This window comes from Stenella coeruleoalba (assembly GCF_951394435.1).
Source record: "Stenella coeruleoalba genome assembly, chromosome: 16".
NCBI classification, from domain to species: Eukaryota; Metazoa; Chordata; class Mammalia; order Artiodactyla; family Delphinidae; genus Stenella; species Stenella coeruleoalba.
This window is the reverse complement of record NC_137162.1, coordinates 77,552,999-77,570,636: the sequence shown is the minus strand read 5'-3', so window position 1 is coordinate 77,570,636 and position 17,638 is coordinate 77,552,999. Positions and strand designations below refer to the sequence as shown.

Genomic DNA, 17,638 nt, shown 5'->3' with positions numbered 1-17,638 from the left:
TCTAGGGTGTTTTTAAACATATCACTGAGATGGTTGACAGTGACTAAGTGACAGGAACCAGGTGAGAAGGATGGATTGGGGGTGGAGGTGCGCAACTGGTGACCAAGGAGATGAGGCCAGAGAGCAGGGTGGAAGGGAATGGGGGAGGGGTAAGGACGGCAGCTTGAAGAGCAGCATCCTCTGGGCTGGAGAACTCAGAGCCTGGGCTGTATTTAAGCCTTCTTTCCTCCCTCCCTCCCACTCACTTCCTTTCCCGCAGATCTTCTGTGTTATCTGTCTCAGACGCGTGTTAATCACTACGGGACAGCATGGACAAGACCCTTGGCCTCATAATGTAGGGTCTAGTGCAGAAGAGATACTGCAAACCTCCCCACCCAGTGTAACGAGCGCCCTGGGGAGTGGCAGGTCCAGGATGCTGTGGGAGCACCCAGGGCCCGTCACCCAGACAGAGACTTTGGAGAAGCTTCCTAGAGCTGGTGATGTCTAAGCCGAGGCTTCAAAGACAGGAGAAGATGAGGCAGCTAGAAGCTGTGCATTGACTTCCACCACTCTGCTAGAGCTGCTTTCACAAACCACTCTTCTCCTCACCAAACCGTATCTTCATGTGGCCCTTGGAGCCCTGACCGTTTCTCTCCTCCTCTCTGACCTCCCTCCTCTGCTTTCCTTTCTCATTCCCTCCCTCACCACTGGAATGTAGGCCCTTGGGTGCTCCTCGAGGTTGTGACCTCACTGCATGCCCTCCACGGCCTCTCTCTCCTCCCGTGACCGTGTCAGCATCCATGTCTCTGTCCCCTGCCCCGGCCTCTCCCAAGGACCAGAGACATCCTCAGCTCCCGCCGTGATCTTGTCTCATCCATCTCATCTTCCAAACTCGCTCTTCGTCTCACCTCCGCTCACTTGCCCACGTCCTGGCTGTATCCCCGCCGTGGCTCTAGCTTTATCCCTTCCTCTCCCAAAGGAGTGGTTTGGGGGCCTCATAATTCTTGCCTTTGAGTCAGTCATGCTTCCCCCCCTCCATCAAATCGCCTGGCCGCCCCACTCTCCCTGGGCGCGTGTTCCCGCTCTGATCCTCTACAGCTGCGAGGATGCCCTGCTTCTGGTGAGAGCCCTTCAGTGACTTCCATCGCCTGAGACTGGCTTTCAGGCCTCAGCCCATTTTTCTCACCTCATCTCCCTCTGTCACCCCCTCACTGCCTTTGCTTCAGACAAAACACCCTACAGGGGCCCCGTCTGTTTCCATTTCTTTTTGGGCTCACATGGACCTCTGGCTAAATGCCCTTTCCTCCCCGTCCCCACTCTCCAGACCCTCATCAAGGCTCGTCTCAGATGCCTCTGATTCGAAGAAAGCTCCTCTGGGTGTTTTTGTTGGAAGCAACCTCTGCCCTCTGACTTGATCTATTCCTCCCTATTGAAATGCACCATCTTTTGCCTTGTATTTTAGTTACTCGTGTGTGACTCTGTTTCCCCAGCATATCTGAGGGCAGGCCTTGAGGTCAAGGGTTCAGGTCCTTTTATCTTTGTAGGTGGATTCCCCCGAAGGAGCTTGTACCTATTGGCTACTCAGAAAAGAGGTGATGAATGAGGTTTCAGTAGGACCCTAAAAAACACAAAAATCAGTCTTTTCTGATTTCACTCTTACAAAACTAACCTAAAAAGTAGCATAACATAATAATCAGAGCAAGAATAGAGATCACAGATGTAAATTCTGTCCCCATCAACCTTCACAAGTAATTCTGAGTCATGTCCCTCGTCTACATCAGGGTGATGAGTCTGGCCAGACACTGATTTTGGTAACATTTTCTCCAGATGATGAGAAATCAAGTCAGATATGCCATGTAATGTGGTCTTTACTTAAAGGACAGTTCATGTTTTAGCAGGACCTCGTTAGTACCACAAAAATCTGTCAAGTGTTAACACTGTGTGTCTCGACACTGAAGGTCCTGTTTTTGCTTCTTCCGCGCAAGTTTCCAATTCAGTGAGCAGAACCGTGACTGTGTTGATGGGAGGGCAAGCCTGCCTGGTCCTGCTGGAGCTGCACAGATGCTAAAAGGCAGGTCTCCACACGACCGGGTGAATAATGAATAGTGGCCTTAACATCTCGGAGCTTCTGGGTTTCGCCTTGCAGAAGTAAAAAATTGCAGAGAGGAATTTTTTTTCTTTTAGAAACTGCTCAAACTCTTACAAACTGTATATACATATGGTGAGCAGTTTGCTTTTTGTACTAGTGAGGATAGTGGGAAGGAACAGGACTCAAACGAAAACAGTATTGAGATGAGTTAGGGGACAAAATCTAGCTGGTAAGACATAGGAATACTTCTTGTGTGAAAAAAAATAGGATTGTAATTAGACCAGTGTCTATGCACTGCCGAGACGTGGGCATTTATGAGCTCGGAGCAAGGAGAAGGGCTTCTTAGGAGGTTAAGAGGAAGAGACTGTTTAAAATGTTTGATACACCAGGGAGTTAACACATCATTAAGGGTGAAACTTTCAGAGACCTGGGAATGTGGAGCATCTTAGTGATAAGGGAATCCATCAGCCACCTCAATATACAAATAGGGGATCAGAAGCCAGTGCTGGTGAGTGATGTGCCTGAGGTTATGAGTGCAGGTGGACTTACATGCAGGGCTTTGACGCAACTCATAGTGCTACTTCTGCAATACTAGGGATGGAGGGGGTACTGTTAGGTGCTGAGAGATTTTAGTTTTATAAAGATGGAGTTAACATAGACATATACTAGGGTCAGTCTCCTCTGCTGACTTCATTGAAAACCCTTACACACACACACACACACACACACACACACACACACACACACACCCCACAAGAAGATCAGGTAAGTCCCTCCAGGTAGTATATCCTGTAACATGGCCTTGGTTGTAAACATGGAACCTCAGGCAGGCAGAAACGCAATTACCTCTCAAGGGAATTGTCGCTGCTTTTTAACAGTTTCTCTTTGCTGCTTTGTAATATGCACTTAAACAGTGTAATAGATACAGGAAAGAATTATAACCTGGACTGACAAACAACAAGCCCAACAAAAAGTAAATAGGAAATAAAATAAGGGGAATAGTCCATAATGTGAAATTTAAAAAAGAAACAAAACAGTAGCATGTTGTTACGTGCACTTATACTTTTTTTTAAAATAAGGACAGTCATTCATTTAACAAACGTGTGTTGAGTGTCTCCTGTGTTCTGGGCATTGTTCTGGCCACTGAGGATCCAGCATGGAGAGCAAATAGGCAAGGGCCCCTGCCCTCCAGGAGCTTATATTCTAGGGAGAGACACATCGTTCACTACTCATTTTAAAAATGTTTTTATTGGAGTATGGTTGATTTACAATGTTGTATTAGTTTCAAGTGTACAGCAAAGTCAATCTGTTATACATATATCCACTCTTTTTAAGATTCTTTCCCCATACAGGTAATTACAGAGTATTGAGTAGAGTTCCCTGTGCTATAAAATAGGTCCTATTAGTTACCTATTTTATATATAGTAATGTGTATATGTCAATCCTAATCTCCTAATTTGTCCCTCCCACTGCTTTCCCCCCAGTAAACATAAGTTTGTTTTCTACATCTGTGACTCTATTTCTGTTTTGTAAATAACTTCATTTGTACCATTTTTTTAGATTCCACGTATAAGTGATACCATATGATATTTGTCTTTCTCTGTCTGCCTTACTACCCATTAAAATACCATTTTTAAGATCCATTCTCCTTCCCCCACCCACAGTTTTTGGTGGAAATTTAACTAAATTGGAAAATTGATAGCATCTCCAATCATGTATGGGTATGGTTTTAACGAAGATTGCTTTTTGTTTTTTAAGGGAGAAGAAAATGGCTTTCCAGACAGTACTGGAGATCCCCTTTCAGGTAAATGATTAACTCTAAAGGTATCTGGGCTTCAGTGATAGCTAGTGTGGCTAAATTCAAGATCATTTGAGATGTTTATCATTAACTTTCAAAATCTGTATTACACACTAGAGAAACTTTCCAACCACACACCACAGTGAAGTGCAAAGAAATCTTACAGAATTTCACAAAAGCCTTCAGAGAGTATTTTCTCAGTGTTAACCCTCCTTCGCTTGGGCGGGGTACAGCAGGCTTCTCAAGTGGACGGGTTTAGGATCAGGTGAGGGTCGAACTGACCCTCCCTCCCTCTGAGTTCTGGAAGCCACAGTGTTGGCGGAGAACTTTGCCAGGTGCAAGCGAACAATGGGATGTAGGCACACCGAGTCAGCGTGGGAAGGGCTGCTCAGCCGCCTGCTGCCCGCTTCCCTCCTCTGGCACTTAGGGAGCCAAAGGGACCCCTCCTGACGTTAGACCATGTGCTGGTGCCCACCGTTTTCTGCTTCTAGTGTGTTTAACCAAGAAACATTTAAAGTTCGTCTTCCCTGCCTCATCCCCCGCTGCCTTTTTTATTCCTTATTGTAAGACAGAAACTTTGGCAATGTTTAGATTCCTCATTAATTAATCATGGGGAAAATATGGAGTGAGTATTAAAATAAGCTACCAAAATAATAATTAGGAAAAAAAAACCCTCACCAACATTTTAAAATATCTTTCAAAACACATATTGAACGGCCTGATTCATCAGGGGTTGGTTTGTTTCTTTTTTATGGAAAGGTTGGTGGCTCATAAAAGCCTTAGGATAATCTGTCATCAATCCCAGGCTGTGCCCAGGTAACAATGCTGAAAATCAGAACTTGTGGTGCATAATCAACTTCTTTTCCTTAGAAACATGATGTTAGCAGCAGTTGTATCTCTGGTTGGTGAGATTCCAGGTGGTTTTTTGTCATGCAACAGATTTTTATTTCTTAGAGACGCCCCTGTGTGCCAGGCTCTCTAAGGAGGCCAGATGACAAAGGTATAGTTCTGGAAGACAGTATTTGGGATTCTGGTTCCAGTTCAGCTACTGTCCTTCTGTGATTAGAGAAATCCAGGAGAAATTGGGCCAGGAGAACTTCCGGTGGCGCTTACCCACCAGGTTTCATGGGACAGGCCCAGTGTCGGGGGTCCCATCCAGGCACCCAGTGGAACTCACCTTCTTTGGACCAGAATCCGCCCCTACTAGAGGCTAAGGCCACGGGCTAATTTTCCCTCTTTCACAAATACTGCAGCAGACACAGGCTCAAATTAGAAGCACCTAGCTGAGTGAGGTAGAGGAGGGGAAAGCATCTTTGCATCCAGGCAGAGGCAATTTTAATAATCTTTTCACTATCCTATATTTTAAAAATTTCTAACATGAGTGGGTGTCAGAAAAATCTACCCCCAGAACTTTAATCTGTATATACAAATGTATATACAACAAATGATCCAGTGTAGGCAGATACGTACAGTGCATGGTAAAATAACCAAGGAAATCTCTAAACGCCTAACTGTGATGGGCCTGGGTGATGAGAACATGAAATTTTTTTTCCATATGTTCACCTGAGTGTTTAGATTTTCCGTGACAAGCACATATTTCTTTTCTAATTAAAAAAAATCTACATTTAAACTTTTTAAAGTCTAACACCCTGCACTCTAATGTGAAACGTCAGCTAAAATGAGAATGAATCAAGTAAGTTGCTTAGGAATATCTATAAACCGTTCAAAGACTCTTATGTGTTAAGGTCATTGATAGAGTACTCAAATTTCGGGTTGTCTCGAAAAGTTTTTACCTGTGTCAAAATGACATGGAAGGGGCTTCCCTGGCGGCGCAGTGGTTGGGAGTCCGCCTGCCGATGCAGGGAACACGGGTTCGTGCCCTGGTCCAGGAGGATCCCACGTGCCGCGGAGCAGCTGGGCCCGTGAGCCATGGCCGCTGGGCCTGCGTGTCCAGGGCCTGTGATCCGCGGTGGGAGAGGCCACAGCAGCGAGAGGCCTGCAAAAAAAAAAAAAATGACATGGAAGATTTTCAAAGAGAATAAACTTTTCACAGTGATAGCAAGTATTACTGAGAGCAGAAATTGTACTGCTGAAATCAACAGCTGTACCACCCAGCACGGTGCTTTGCCCAGAGGAGTGTACAGGTGTTTGGTTGGGTTTGGGGTTTTTTTCCCATAAACAAGCAAATGAGAGACATTGACTTATTGGCTTTGCTCTTGGAAGAAAGGGCAAAAGCAGATCCCTATATTTCCTCTTTGAATGAGAGTAGCCACCTAAGTAAGATTTATCTTATTGTTTTACTTACGCTAATATAGCATTTGCCATGTACCAGGCCCCCTTCAAGCACTTTTAGAGATATACTCAGAAAAAAAAGCGTTCATGACAACTCTGTGGGTCCAGTTATTTTCTTCACCAGGTGGATGCAACAGAAGTAGCCCTGGGTTCCGTGGCTGGTGCCCATCACATAGGTCCTAAGTGGGAGTCAAGCCCCAGGCCAGACCCAACACTCGCGTCCCCACCAGACCAGGCTGCCTCTCTATTGGTCAGACGCATCGCCTGTGTAGCACACGTGTTGAATACCTGAGTGTCACACATGGGGGTGAAGGTCAGGCTTCCAGCTCAGAGTCTCCATCTGGAACAAAGGTCCACCCCAGCTCCCACAGAGTCAGCCTCTGAGCCGCTGAAACACCTTTCCCAGAAGCTTGCTGCTGCATCAGGCCCTTGGTCAAGCCTTAACTCAGAGCCTGGCTTTTATTTAATGCTTGCAATTTGAAAACCTTAGTTACCTGCAATCCAGTTTATATCTGGTTAAAATAAGGAATATGGGCAGAACGGAGGGCTCTAGGATAGAAGGAGGGAATTGACCAGAGTGAGAAATGACAGTTTGTAATCAAGGAAAGAATAAGAGTACAATTCAGAATCAGCTCCTACTAGAAAAGCAAAGCCCCCTGGGTGGAACCGTTGAATACAGAAGCAAGCCCCCAGGAGACATTAAAGTTTTACAATGTTTTCAGGCAGTTTTTCAAAATGAAAACATTTGGGCATGAAAGGAATAAGCCTTAGTTATAAAAACAAACAAAAAACCCCCACAAAACTCCCAAATAGTAAAGTTAAAAACCTCTTCTTGTTCTCCCTTTTGGTGGCGGTATTTATCACCCGGACCATGACCCGCCTCCCCATCTATTCTCCACAGTTACCTGTTTTTCAAGACTGACTTTTCTGACGCCCTTGTATAATTCAGCACTTGCCTAATCTAAACCTAATTTCCCCATAGAAGTGAATGTACAATAGGATTTTCATTTTTTTCAAATTAGGTCCATAAAGTGACACTTAGTAAATATGCTCGTGTCACATAATTTCGGAATTTATGTAAAATTCTATGTTGAATTTTAACCTGGGTCCTTTCTTATGTGTGTTTCTTTTTTTTGAAACGTGCCTTCTACACTCCAGTTTTGTTTGATGACAGAATGTCCTGCGTGGTTTACTAGCCGGGCTCCATCCAGTTTGTCAGTTAGCCTCCCCAGGGATGTTAGCAACTTGATGTCTTCTTAAAAGGGTATTTCAGAGAGGGAGAATGAAACCATATTGGTTTTCCCTTTGGTTAAGAGATCAAACACCCACCAAAAGCCCTTGGGTCAGTTTCTTAGTAGATAAAAATAATTCTCCATCATTTTCCAGCTCATATCAAATAACTACCTCTGATGAGTCGTGTGGTATGTGGGCACCCCCGTGATTTCTCAAAGCCGTAAACTGGCATTTTAAATATATTTATTTCCAACCACATCGGACACCACACACAGAAAAAAGCGTGACACCCTTAACACCCTTGACACCCTTAACAAACATAACTGGAGAATTATTTGACTGTAGTTTGACACTTGTTGGTATTTTCCAAATCTCATAATGAATAGACACCTAAGAGAGAGTTATTTTATTTTAGAACCACGATGTCTTGCTGTTTGCAAAGCTGCCAATATAAAATGTTTACTGTTTAATTGTTTGAGCTAACTCAAGACCTAGTTATCATGAGGAGCATTATTATAAACGATCTGAGAGCCAGCAGTGGCACTGAGCGCTTTGGAGGAAAACACCCGTGTGGTAATAGCTCTTGAAAAGCCAGGACATACAAGATAAAACGGCACCTCCCCTGCAGGGAGGTACATTAAGTCAATCTGTGATCCACTGCTGACATCCTGACTGAAGCCATTTTCTAAGTTCAGCCAGTCATGACCCTTGTGAATTCTGCATCTTGTTCCAATTAACAGTTAATTGACCAGCATTTTATAACCTGCCAGCCTCAAACTTGAGAGTTAGACACTGCATCATTGGACACGAACTGTTTCTTACTTTGCTTTAAATGACATAGACATACCTTGTCGATGAACATGCTTGATTTCTGAACTCTTCTTTAAGGTTTGATGTAAAGTGTGTGTGAGAGAGAGGATGAAGAATAAGGGGAGAGGGGCAAAAAAAGCCCCATAGGAAAATCCATTCTTCTGCTTGTGAGCGTAGGGAAGTATTATCTATCCACAGACTCCTAATCGCCAAGCAGACATGGTATCTTTCAAAGAGAAGTAGCTGTCATTCCAAAATCTACTCTCGGCAGGCCCTTCTGACGAAGAACTTACTCTGTAGATGTCTTTAAGGCAACGGTTTTCAACCCTGACTACACATCAGAATTGTCAGGAGAGCTTAAAAAAAATTCCCATGTCCTGCCTGCACCCTAGACCAAATAAATAAGGACCTCGTGGGTGGCACCAGACATCAGGATTTTGTAAATCTCTGCAGGAGGGGCAGGGTAAGGGGGATCAGAGAGTTCCATTTTTTGGCCAAGGTTGAGAACCACTGCTTTAAAAAAGGCTGTTGGTTATGGTTCCTTACCCGCAGCTACTAATTCTTTGTTGTGTACTTATCACGCACTAGGATGAGGCTTTAAGGGATGATATCATTTAATCCTCTCAACAACCTTATGAAATAGGTATCGCTCTCCTTGTTCGGAGAGGGAGGCCATGGCGTTAGCAAGCTCAGTAACCTGTCCAAGCTGCACACCTGCACAGTGTCGATTGTATTGACGGTCGGCACGTCTCTAAAGCTCATGGGGATAACCTCTGTGGTACTCAGTGTACTCTGTCTCCATAGCAACCAGTCATCTTTCTTCTGCCTTGTATATACTCAGCACTAAAAAAATTTCAGTTCCTCTGAAAATCTCTAGATAGCTCTTCATAGGCTGCCCAGAGGTTTCTAATTTGACTGTTTCTCTGTGTCCCATTCTTCATTCATTTGATTTACTCAGCAGACATTATTGAGTGCCTACTCTGTGCCTGTAATGAAGTGGTGACATCAGACATCTACATCCCTTTCCTCTTGGAGCTTATATACTAGTTGGGAGTGACAGACAATAAACCCAAATAAGTAATTTCATATGGTGGTAGATGCCTTGAGGAAAATAAATGAATACAATGGGTTTTGCCTGCAGGGAAAGGATACTGCTTTAGCTAAGAAGGTGCACCAAGGTCTAAATAATGCAAAGAAGCTAGCCATGTGGAGATCTGAGGAAGGAGGACTCCCGGGGACAGAACTAGCTGGTGCAAAGGTCCTGAGGCAGCATTGAGCTTAGTATTCTAGGGACAAGCGTGGGCAGTGAGGAGCAGTAGAAAAGGTGGTGAGCTAGGAGGTGTCAACGGAGGCCAGATGACATGGGGATTCTTTTTTTTCCAGTCTACTTAAAAAAAAAATAAATGTAAAACTTAACATCATTAAATAACATTTACATAAGACTTGACAAAAATGCTTTCACATCGTTTATCTCATTTTATTTATTTATTTTTATTTATTTATTTTTTTGCAATACGCGAGCCTCTCACTGCTGTGGCCTCTCCTGTTGCGGAGCAAAGGCTCCGGACGCGCAGGCTCAGCGGCCATGGCTCACGGGCCCAGCCGCTCCGTGGCATGTGGGATCTTCCCGGACCGGGGCACGAACCCATGTCCCCTGCATCGGCAGGCGGACTCTCAACCACTGCGCCACCAGGGAAGCCCCGTTTATCTCATTTAATTCATGAGCTATAGGGATTATTATCATCTCCATTTGATAGATGAGGAATCTAAAGTCCATGGATGTTATGTGCCATGAGCAGTCAAGCTCTGGGAAGCTGGAGCACCAGCGTTTGATGGGCCCCATCTGATACACATGCAGAATGGCATGCTTCAGGATTATGTGTGTAAAGGACTCAGTGCAGGGCTGGTTATACGTTAGGCATTTGATAAATGACAGTTACTGTGGTGATGAAAATCGCTGAGAAATTTGGCCCTTTCTCTGCTGATAAATTCTTCCTTAGTTTAAGCCAGTACTCAAACTGAACTTACAGAGGGCAAGTCCTTCCAGGGTTTTGGCCGCTACAATGAGAAGTCATCATAAATTAATGGTGTAATACATTCTTGTTTTGCATCGGTGGAAAATACCCGTGTCAAAATATGACAAGTGAGGACCCTACTTGTTAGAGAATCTAAGTGAATTTTTATACATAATTAACTTCTCTTTTCTCAGTAACACTCTCCTTTCCTTCCCCCAAATCTAGAATCAATCCATCTTTTTGTATTTGAAGACCAATTCTGTTCTGTTTTCCACCATATCTGTTAACTGCCGGCAGACATCAGCAACGTTCTGTTCCCTTTACTAGTAAGTCTCTTTTCAGGTCCTAAAATTCATCAGACAGTCGTAAGAAACCTACCTTGTCTCCTGAGGAGGAAGCGCAGTTCTCATTCATTCGTTTAGTAAACAGTTTTTGAGTTTCTGCCGTACAACCACCCTGTGCTTGCTATTGAGAAGCATCAAATAATAATCCCATTTTCCCCCATTTCTGATGAAAACTTCTTTGGTCCTGAGTCTCTCTCCACAATTGTTTCTTCCTCAAGGCATTACCCAATCTTTCCTTTCATGTGCACTGTTACATGATAGGTGTTTATAGCAGGGCAGGACAAAATGTATTTCATGGGAAAAGAAACACGTTTCTCTGTTGAAGTCCTCAGAGAGCTAATTATAGTTTATGATTCTAAAAGGCAACTTTAAATTCACAACTGTTGGCAGTTTCGGTAGATTCCAGTTCACTAAATGGCTTAGCATTTGTGTCATTGAAAATACAAAAGGAAAACATCAATAGACTTTTTGACACATCATGTATTTTAAAACAAACTGATGATTTTGTAGTCTGTAGTTGTTCAAAGAAATAGAAGCTTCTTACACACTAGAAGGCTTAGAGGAGCTTCACAGAACCCTTAATGGTGTTTTCATTCTTCTTCTTGACACTAAAGGAGAAAACATTGCCAACCCTGAGTCTTATGGAGGTAATACAGAGCAGACTTTCAGACACTAATACATTTAATTCTGGACTTAGAGGTGTAAATCCTACTTTATTTTTCTGTGACATTTAAAAAATATTTTTAAGTAGCCAAATAAACATAGTAACTGTAGAAAATTAGGAAATATCCATCGTTAACATTGTTGTTATATGTACTTCCAGATTTTTTCTATGCCTGTGAATGTGTGCATAACATACTTTATGTGGATATAAATGACTGTATTATTTTATTTTTACAAAAACTGAATTATACATACCTTTTGGTAAGCTGCTTTCTTTTCCACTTGACAGAATATTATTTTGAGCCTACCTTTAAATAAGGGCAAAGAAAATTGCACAGTTTCCCCCTTTTACTGCAAAACCACCTTCACCATTAGATAGTTCTTTTTTTTTTAAATAAGTAAACTTCTGTCCCACCATGCAGCTAAAGTCTTATTTCTTTGTATACCATTATTAATGAAGCTGAAGAATTACTCTCACTATATTACATGTAAATGTAATTCAACATTTTAGAACTGTAAGATGTGGGACATACTGCAGAAGGATATGGATCTGTTCTCAGGGCATTTAAGGTAAATGAGGAATAAAAACAACAACAAAAACCATACAGAATATCTCACTGCAAGGCAGAGTCAGGAGAGGCAAACAAAATGATGGGATTCTGGGTGAGACAGCATTCTAGGCAGGAGCTGGGGGATTTCATGAAGGGTGTATCTGAGGTGGGTTTTTTTTAATATATATAAATTTGTTTTATTTATTTATTTTTGGCTGCATTGGGTCTTCGTTGCTGCGTGTGGGCTTTCTCTAGTTGCGGTGAGCGGGGGCTACTCTTTGTTGTGGAACGCGGGCTTCTCATCACAGTGGCTTCTCTTGTTGCGGAGCACAGGCTCTAGGTGCGTGGGCTTCAGTAGTTGTGGCTCGCGGGCTCAGTAGTTGTGGCTTGTGGACTCTAGACAGCAGGCTCAGTAGTTGTGGCTCACAGGCTTAGTTGCTCCGCGGCATGTGGGATTTTCCAGGACCAGGGCTCAAACCCGTGTCCCCTGCATTGGCAGGCGGATTTTTAACAACTGCGCCACCAGGGAAGCCCTGAGGTGGGTTTTATAGAATGGATGACGTTCAGTAGCTGAAGGGAAGTCCAGTTAGAGGAAGTCCAGTGAAAGGGAGAGAGAAAGAAGAGAGATCGATAACTGATCAGAGAGAAAATACCAGAAAAGGCATGGAGGAAATCTTTGTTAATTTCCACCTATGCAACTGACAAAGATTTTTTAAAGTAATATTTGGTGCTGATAAAAGTGAAGTGAGATAAGCACCATCACTATACTCTGTTTGGAGTATAAATTGGTGCAGCATTTATTTCTGGAAAGCAATTTAGCGTATATGCATTGATAGCCTAAAAATGCTCGTAACTTTTGGCCCAATAATCCCATTACTGGTGAGATGGTTAAAGATGTGCCCCCAAATTTTTATATGGAAGGATCTGCATCAAATCGTTCCTCATAGTCATGAAAATATGGGAAAACCCTAAATGTTCAAGTGTATACAAAATTCACAATTGTATATAATTTTTAAATGTTCTACATCGAGCTTATATTAGTTTTTTTCTTTTCATTTAATTAAACTTTGAAAAAAAGGAGAATACAGGTTGTCTGTTCAGGGAACTGAGTAGTCCCCCTTCTCTGGAGCCCAGATTATATATGCAAGGAATTCAGGGGAATAGTAAGAGAGGTGTGGAGAGCTTCCAGGAAAGGCTGGGACCCTGGTAACTGGTTGGATAGAGAGAAGAAGTCTGTAAGGATGCTGGGGAACTGCGAGTGTAAATAGGGGACTTGAGGTGCTTTGGGTGCATAGCGGGAGAAATCTAAGTACTGGTTCGGGTCCTTTGAGTTGGAGATGTCTTCTGAACATCAAGAGGAGCTTTCCAGTAGTCAGTTCTGGAGCCCAAGTGAGTGGGCAGGGCTGACCATTCATTTATTCATTCACTCATTCAGTCCACGTTGGTTAAGCATTTACTATATGCCGAGGGCTATCCTGGGTCCTGCAGATGCAAAAAGAAAGGGTCTTCTATTCTAGTGGGAGAGTTTTGTAGAGGTTGTTGGGAGTGGAGAAGGTGACCAAAGGGAGAGAATGTGGAAGGGGAAAACTTCGGGCTGAGAACAGGGCTAGAGCGCTTCTTTGGAACTCCCAAGGACTCAGCAATGACACAGGCCGGGATCTTAGCATATCAGGCTGACAAGAGAAGGGATGTGTCCAGGACATGGTAGGGTATATGCCTGGGGATGTGGGGCTTGGCTTTCAGAAGGAACCTTCAGGGCAAACACAGCCTGCAGGGCAATAGACAGTGTCCAAAGGGGCAAAAGAGTCTTGGGTCCAGTTCCAGAGGCAGCCAAATCCAAGGGGAGCTGGTATGATGGGGGCGTCAGCAGCAGCAGGAGGTCTGGGTGATCCTCAAAGGCAGGTGGGGATCTGCTTCTCTGGACTTTTCTATCCCATCAGAGCTGGATTCTGGCCCACGGTTGCGGTGTAGGGAACTGGGTCCGGTCTCTACAGGGTTTGGCAAGAACTAGGCTGGGTCAGATGCTGCTCAAAGCCAAAGAAGGTGAAGATTAAGAACATGATGAGGCATTGGAAGCAACAGGTTTTGAATTCTCCTTCTAGAAGTTTAATAGTAAATTGGGGCTTCCCTGGCGGGTGGTTAAGACTCAATGCTTCCACTGCAGGGGTCACGGGTTCGATCCCTGCTCAGGGAACTAAGATCCCACGTGCCCTGGTGGTGTGGCCAAAAGAATAATAATAAATAGATACATTTTATAAAAACAGTAAATTAGAGTTAAGAGAAAGTCACTTCAGTGAGTTATGAAGCCAGAGGAGGGCAGTTTGAGGTTCTTATTTTTTTATGATAGAGGAGCCCTGTGCATATTTGTAGATGAAGGAAAGAGAATCAGTAGAGTTGGGTGGCTGGAGATGAGGGGAAGGAAAGGAGATGTTTGATGAAACAAATCATGGGGAAAGAAGTAAGGGGTGGGCTCAAAGGCGTAAGTGAAGCTTGGCGAAGAGGAGGGTCACTCCACTGCTAAGCCTTCTCTGTGCTAAACAATATATTTATTAATGTAATACATTGTTTTAGTTATTATAGAAATAACACCACCACTAGAGAAGGTTTGGAAAATAGAAACAGAATCCTACCACATTAACCACAACAACTATTATTATTTTTGTACATTTCCTTCCATAGTAATATTAACAGAGACTTTTTCCATAGTTGTAATGAGTACATAAATTCCTCACATCTTGCGTTTTCCACTTAATGTGAGAGCACAGACATTTTCTAGGTTGCTACGTAGTCTTCATAATTATTTAAATAATATCCCATCACGTAGCACAATAATTTATTCCACTAGTCCCCTAACTTTTTAAACTGTTTTTGAAAAAAATGGATAATATGAATAAACTAATTAAAATGTTCGTGTATATACACATTCTAGATGATCTCCTTAGGCTGGATTCTCAGCAGTTACATTCGTAGGCCAAAGAGAACGAACATAATTTTCACGGCCCTTGTCATCTTTTACTGTGTGCTTGCCTCAGAATGGCTGGTTCTCAATTTTACAGTCACCAAAGTGAGCCCTTTTTCTGAATTCTTTACTTTCCTAAATTGGGAAGTCCACACGGCTCAGTGTAGAAAAGGTCGTCATAACCTCCCAGAATTTTCCAAGCCAGTGATCTCTAGTGTCACCTTTGGCTGTTCATGTCCCCGGTCAGAGGGGTCAGGAGACCCAGTGCTGTTGCATGTCTTAAGTCGCTTGGGTTGCCATGCTGTACAGACCCTGCTTACAATTTTACTATAACTAGTTTGCCTCTTACCTACTAACCTCTGACCTCTGACCTACTCACGACTTACCTACTAACTTCACCCTCCTGCTAACACGCTGCCGGGTACTGCATGAGGCCAAAGATGACCGATGGGGAAGGTTGTCCTTCCTCCGTGCTGGGGCTGCTCTTGCTGAGGCTGAGCTCAAAGCCACCCACTCGTCCCACCTGCTGCGCACCTCAGGGTGTTGGCTCCACTTTAAAGGCAGCCCCATGGGTGAAGAAAACCAGAGATAAAGGCAAAGACATGATAAGGTGGCCATAAATCTAAAAAGTACGTTTTCTGGCATTATCAATTATCACTCAATTTTCAAATACGCATATGGAGTGGATATTCCAGTTTGGGGTGTGTGTGTATTTTTTTTTTCTTTAAAAAAAGACCTTTTAAAGAATTGTGCAATCCTTTACACCCTCACATGCTGTGCTTGGCATTAAGAAGCTGTCGGGGCTGACTTGTAACTTGGAAGGGGGGAGGGTGGAGAGTCCGACAGCCCTGGACTGGCAGTTTGCCCACGGAGAAAGCCCTGCTCCTCGGGGCCCTTGTCTGGCCAGCAGTCTCACAGATGCACAGCCTGGGCGACAGAGAGTCTCAGAAAGAAAGGAAAACTGGCTTTATAAAATCTTGCCACCGCTTCCGCAAAGCAGCCATCCTTGGCCATAAAGAAGAACACGTTATTGGTGAGTATGTAGAAATGAGTGTCCTGAAATATCTCTGTAAGATGCGCTGTTGTACTTACACTGACGCTATGAACCTTTCAGCGGGAAAGTAGAGCACGGAAGAGATGAGCGCGCCTCTTGGCCTCTTGCTGACACGTGGACCGTATCGTTTGTCCCCGCAGATATAAGCAAGGACACGTCCTGCGCGGAAAACTGTACCTGTTCGTCCTGCTTGCTCCTGGCCCCCACCATCAGCGACTTGCTCAATGACCAGGACTTACTAGACGTGATCAGGATAAAGCTGGATCCCTGTCACCCAACAGTCAAAAACTGGAGGAATTTCGCAAGCAAGTGGGGCATGCCCTACGATGAACTGTGTTTCCTGGAGCAGCGACCCCAGAGCCCCACCCTGGAGTTCTTACTCCGGAACAGTCAGAGGACGGTGGGCCAGCTGATGGAGCTCTGCCGGCTCTACCACAGGGCCGATGTGGAGAAGGTCCTGCGCAGGTGGGTGGACGAAGAATGGCCCAGGAGGGGGCGTGGAGAGCACCCCAGGAACTTCTAGCCCTCAGCTCCTTCTCATCGGCCTCTTCGGACCCTGAGCCGAGCACAGGTTAAGGGGCAATGTGAATCTGTTCTTTTTTAAGTTTAGGCGAAGGACGTGGGACAGCGGACCTTAGTTTTCCCCAAAGCTGGTGGTTTTGTGGAGGGTAGGGTATGTTTTTGGTGGCGGATTTTCCTTTAGTTTTGCACATCTGTTTTTATTTAATATTTGAATCTGGAATTGGGAAAAATATGTTGTAGGCTTCTACAGGGACCAGGGCCAAAGCTACACTCAGAGTGGATTCATGCCATGATGAAAATAAAAGTATCCTCTCCCTTAAAAACTGAAGACTGAACTCAGAACTAAAAGTCATCATCCACAAGATCCTTTATGATTAATGACACTCCCACAGCTTAGAAGGAAACCACAGAGAGAAGTTTCCCTTTAGTCTGTTACTCTTTTTGTTGTAAAGTACTTAGGTGAATTCACAGGCTGCTGGCATTGCGTGGTGATACTCTTCAGGACACATACCAGCTTTCTTATTCAAATACTTGTATAATCTGGGCACTATCAAAGAGGACTTTGCTTGAGTGTTTTTGAAAGAAATGCAAAAACCGATGGTGATTGGGAGGACAGAGTCAGGAGTTAGCAGGGTAATAAGGACCATGGGAAAGGTGTTGACAAAGAGTAGGCCCGGGGCTTCCCTGGTGGTGCAGTGGTTGGGAGCCCGCCTGCCGATGCAGGGGACATGGGTTCGTGCCCCGGTCCGGGAGGATCCTACATGCTGCGGAGCGGCTAGGCCCGTGAGCCATGGCCGCTGAGCCTGTGCATCTGGAGCCTGTGCTCTGCAATGGGAGAGGCCACAACAGTGAGAGGCCTGCATACCGCAAAAAAAAAAAAAAAAAAGGCCCTTTCGGTACCCTTGGCTTTTTAAAAATTAATTTAATATTTACTTTTATGTCTTGTATATCAGGCTGAGTGTTTCACCCCTGAGAGAAAGCTCAGTTAAGAAATAAAAACTACCTGGCCTGTGGGTGAAATGCAACCCCGTCTAGCACCTACTATCCCACCTTAAAACAGGGCCCAATAATACTACACAGTACTTTAGTGAAGAAAGAGATATCTTTACTGGTGATACTGGGAAGGAAGCTATGCATTAAAACCTAAATTTCAAAGGATTTTAAACCAAGTGAAAAATTGGGTCCAAAGACTATCCCCTGTTCTCGTTTGATGGTTTACTGTGGAAGGTGGTGTGGATGGGAGCGTTTGCTATTAGAGAGAATTTTCTAGGTTTGGGGGGTGGGCGGGGGGAGGGAGAGAGAAGCCTTGGTTTACTTGGCGATTTCATA

General features: G+C 44.1%; 1 protein-coding gene across 6 annotated transcripts in view; it reads left to right on the top strand.

Moving 5' to 3' along the window:
• The window catches only part of EDARADD (EDAR associated via death domain), an 82,899-nt gene extending 65,466 nt beyond the window's left edge, over positions 1-17,433 (top strand). For all 6 annotated transcript variants that reach the window (XM_079899535.1, XM_079899538.1, XM_079899536.1 and 3 more), the window contains 2 exons: positions 3,827-3,872; positions 15,928-17,433. In XM_079899535.1, the coding sequence (XP_079755661.1) occupies positions 3,827-3,872; positions 15,928-16,310 (429 nt within the window). In that variant the 3' untranslated portion in view covers positions 16,311-17,433. The remainder of the gene's footprint in view (positions 1-3,826; positions 3,873-15,927) is intronic.
• The last annotated feature ends 205 nt before the right edge of the window (positions 17,434-17,638 follow it).